Source organism: Rhagoletis zephyria, unplaced genomic scaffold, assembly GCF_001687245.7.
Source record: "Rhagoletis zephyria isolate East Lansing unplaced genomic scaffold, Rhagoletis_zephyria_1.1 Rzeph_scaffold_31568, whole genome shotgun sequence".
NCBI lineage: Eukaryota > Metazoa > Arthropoda > Insecta > Diptera > Tephritidae > Rhagoletis > Rhagoletis zephyria.
In genome coordinates, this window is record NW_016188624.1 from 1 (window position 1) to 4,099 (window position 4,099).

Sequence of the window (4,099 nt, forward strand, 5' to 3'; positions counted from 1 at the left end):
TTGAAACGCACCTCTGTTTGAGCAATTTGTCGTCAAAATTAAATTCCATATAAAAATGTGTACATACACATATACATATGTACATACAAGCGTATGAATTGAACCACAAAATTACATAGTGCAAATTCGGCTATTCAAATTTTATTAATGAGGTAATAAATAAATTATTTGCCTTTTAGAAGCCCTACATACAAAAAAAAAAAAAAAATAAAATTTCATTATCTTTTCAAAACGACAAAAATTGGGTGGTAGAAAACCTGAAAGTGAAAAAGTGAGCAACAAAAAAAATTTTAATCAAAAACTAACAGGAAAAATCGATTTAAATAAAAATTCGTTTAATTCTTGAAACTTAAAAAAGTAAAAAAAAAACATTATTTTGCATAAAACTTAAAAAGAATATTTGGCGAAACAAATATTTTGTTTAAACATTTTTAAAAATTCAAGTATGTACACTTTTTCATAAATTTAAAAAAATTTAATTAAAAAAATATAAATTTTCGAAAAATTTTTATTAAAAAAAAAGATGCAATTTGAACCCACGACGGAGCGAAAATATTCAAACGCAAGGATGCCCTCTAGCCTTCCGCGATCTTTCTCTCCCTCTCGTACTTTTACCGAGAGTAACATTTTGAATTCCTATCAGGGATGCCAACTCCCCTGGGGCTAATTCCCCGAAATCCCTAAAAAAAAATCCCCTATTCTCTATGAAATTCCCCCCGAAATGAAGTTCGCTACATTTTTAAGGCACTTAAAACTCATTTTTTATATGCACAGTTGCAATTTCTTTAATATCCATACGGTTGCATGTGCCAATTACGTAATGTTTCAAACCTGTCATACAAAATGAGAGTGTTATCACAATTTGTAATTTATAAGTGCAACTTTATCCCCAACAGGAATGTTCTAATCAAAATAGTTTGTTATTAAACACCCAAAAATTTAAATCGCATTCCCCGGGAAATTAAAATTCCACCGAAATCGGGGAATTCTCCAACGGTTGGCATCACTGATTCTTATCTCACTAATTACTTATCATGTGGCAACGCTGCACGCTGATGCTCACCGAACTTGTCATCGAACGCGTCTGACAACGTGTAGCACGTCTTATCACAGAGTTTAGTATACATTTTACGTTCCGAGCGTAAAGATAATCATTTTATTAGTAATAAATCGGAAGATGTCATCTGAACTATTCGGTGTAACATGTCTCGGTGGTGGCGTACAATTCTGGAAGGATTTTATAAAAATTTATCAGAATTCGCCTGCGCTATGGGATACACGAAGTATGGCATACAAAAAACCGTATCTAAAGCGCGAGGCCTATAACAAGCTGCGAGATAAGCTACGCGAAATAGATCCGAACGTACAAATGGACTATGTGAAAAGGCGTATCAATGGTTTAAGATCTTGTTACCGGCGTGAGCTGCGACGCATAGAGGATAGCAAGAGAAAGGGAGACATCTTGTATAGGCCAACTTTGTTCTACTTCAAGGAGATGCAATTTCTCGATGATGTACTGGATTTCGACCCCGAACGTGATGCGCCTGAGGGCAAGGTAGGTAAAGCATTTGTTGACCTAAATTATTGTGTTTAAAGAGTTTTGTTTTGTTTTCTCTTATCGTTTTTTTTTTTTATAGTTNGGACGACCTGGACGCAAGCCAAAAGTAAATAAAAGACTTTCTAAGAAAATCGTAAAAAAAGACTCATCGACCAGTTCGGACTCTGAGAGCGAGAGTAGTGGTGAATCGAGCTCAACAACTTCCGCCTCATCTTCGGCAACAACAGCGTCACAACAGCCTGCTCAACATCAACATCAGCAACAGCAGCAGCAAAAACAGCAACAAGCAGCCGTGGCGCCGTACAGCAATGGCAACACTAACGGCGCGCTGCCGCAAAGTGCCGGCTTGATCACCCCAAATGGAGCTGCGACTCAGTTTGTCCAAACACCCACCAACACAAACATAGCATCCGCGCCAGAGCCGACGCTAGCGTCTATGCCAACGCCAACATCATGGCAGCTATCTATGGAGGCGCAGACATTAGGCGCTAGCTGGGTGGCGCTCTATCATCGCTTGGAGCGTGATCAGCAGCTGTATGCCAACAAAGCTATTATGGAAGTGTTGTACCAGGGCGCCTTGGGTCGTCTTAACGCCGACTCATATAAGTCGCTGGAGCGCGATATGAGCAACAACTTTCTGGATGATCATCGCATTATGGAGGCTATCAACGAGGAGCTGGCGACTGATTTTATTAGCAAAGCGAACTCTGTAGATCTTTATTGAGCGAAGCGGAGAAAATTTGCACAGCTTGGTTGTTTAATTTTTTATACTTTTTTTAATTTTAGTAAGTTCGCTATTTATATTACTGCGGATAAGGATTTATGTATGAGGGTTAAATGACCCGCAATACATTAGAGATAAGCTTTAGTAAGTATGCTTTTTTATGATGAAATGTAAATAAAAATAATTGCGCTTGGCAGCGAATTTAGATTTTTGCTTTTAAAAATTTTGCGTACAAATGATTAACTAAGTAATGAGTAAGTAATTTTCTTTTTGCTCTAGGTGTATTTCTGCATCAAAAAGAAAAAAAAAATCGCCTAGCTTTTTTGGCTGGTTTCGTCGGTTTTTTTTTTTTTTTGTTGGATAGAAAATTCGTTAATACCGCCGCTTATGATCATCGATGCCTAATATTCATATCGTCCTTGAAACAGTCAATACGTATCCACAACACTTTAATAATGGTTTTCTTAATTACTTTGTTTGTTTAGTTAGTTACTTGTTTACGTGAATACACACTTGAGTTTGCTAAAAATACATATCCGCCTAGCAATGCATACCTGTAGCAAAATACGAAAATCCTGGAAAAATGTTCGCTGCATATTTTTCGAAGGCATCCTAGTTTTTTTTGTTTTTTTTGTTTACATATATCCTTTACACCCACACTTGCATTATTTATCCCAGTCGCTGCTTCTTTGTTATTTGCATGTTAAAATATGTATGCATTTGTAGCTGTATGCTCGAGTATATGTATGGAAGTATATGAGAGCATTTGTTTGTGAATCTATTTATTTTTGGCACTTAGCTGAGCTCAGCTGGCACATCTGTGCTCCCATATAAATAACTACGTGTGTGTGCATACAGTTATATCATTTTCCGGCAATACAGTCAGCTGTTTTTCTCCCTTAGCTGTTATCAGCCGGTATGCATTGCTTATTTTAATAGACATTTGGGTTTAGCGCATGCGCGTTTTACAGTTAATGCGCTCTTGCTGGGAATATTTAAGTACATACATAAGGAACAGCTGTGCTGTAAATGTAGGGGCAAAACGGTAAGGAAATTGATTTTTTCCACAGTTTCTTAAATGTAATTGAAATTTCTTCAATATTATACTAATTAATCATATGGTTACTCAATTATTTTATGGTCAGTTGCGTAGGTCAGCGTAGATTTTGTTGCGATTTTTTAGTAACAAACAAGCATATGTAGTATTAGACAGTGTTAAATGAAAGTACTAGTTTTTCGTCACAAAAAAGTAGTTGTGGCGAAATTCCAGCACTCTATCTTCATTTTTCAGTTAGCGCGTGCAAAAAAAAATGTCAACAGAAATTTGTGTTCCGTTACTTTTTTATAAGCAATTAAATATAAAAAAAAGGAACAGTCCAGCACCTTCGTCTTGGTCTGCAGGCTGTATCGGAGATACAGCCGCTAAATTTAAACGTAGAATACGTCGTATGGTTAAGAGCATATCCAAGTCAAAAACGAAAGCACACACTAAGAAAAAAATATCGATAACAAAAGCGATAGTAATATCGATAAAAAATCGATATCAATATCGATATCAAAATCGATAATAATATCGATAACAAAATCGATAGCAAACTCGATAACAANAAGTATATCGACATCAAAAGTGATAACAACATCGATAGCAAAATCGATAAAAATATCGATAGTAAAACTGATAAAAATATCGATAACAAAAGCGATATCAATATCGATAGCAAAGTCGATTAAAAATATCGGTAACAAAACCAATAAAAGTATTGATGATAAAATCGATAAAAATATCGACAACAAAATCGATAGCAAAATCGATAACA

General features: G+C 35.8%; 1 protein-coding gene across 1 annotated transcript; it reads left to right on the forward strand.

The window, feature by feature from the left end:
- The first annotated feature begins 745 nt into the window (after positions 1 to 745).
- LOC108383222 (uncharacterized) lies at positions 746 to 2,489 on the forward strand. Its single transcript, XM_017639600.1, has 2 exons — positions 746 to 1,555; positions 1,638 to 2,489. Exons 1-2 carry the CDS (start codon positions 1,178 to 1,180, stop codon positions 2,280 to 2,282), a joined length of 1,023 nt encoding a protein of 340 aa, XP_017495089.1. The 5' UTR covers positions 746 to 1,177; the 3' UTR covers positions 2,283 to 2,489.
- Positions 2,490 to 4,099: the final 1,610 nt, after the last annotated feature.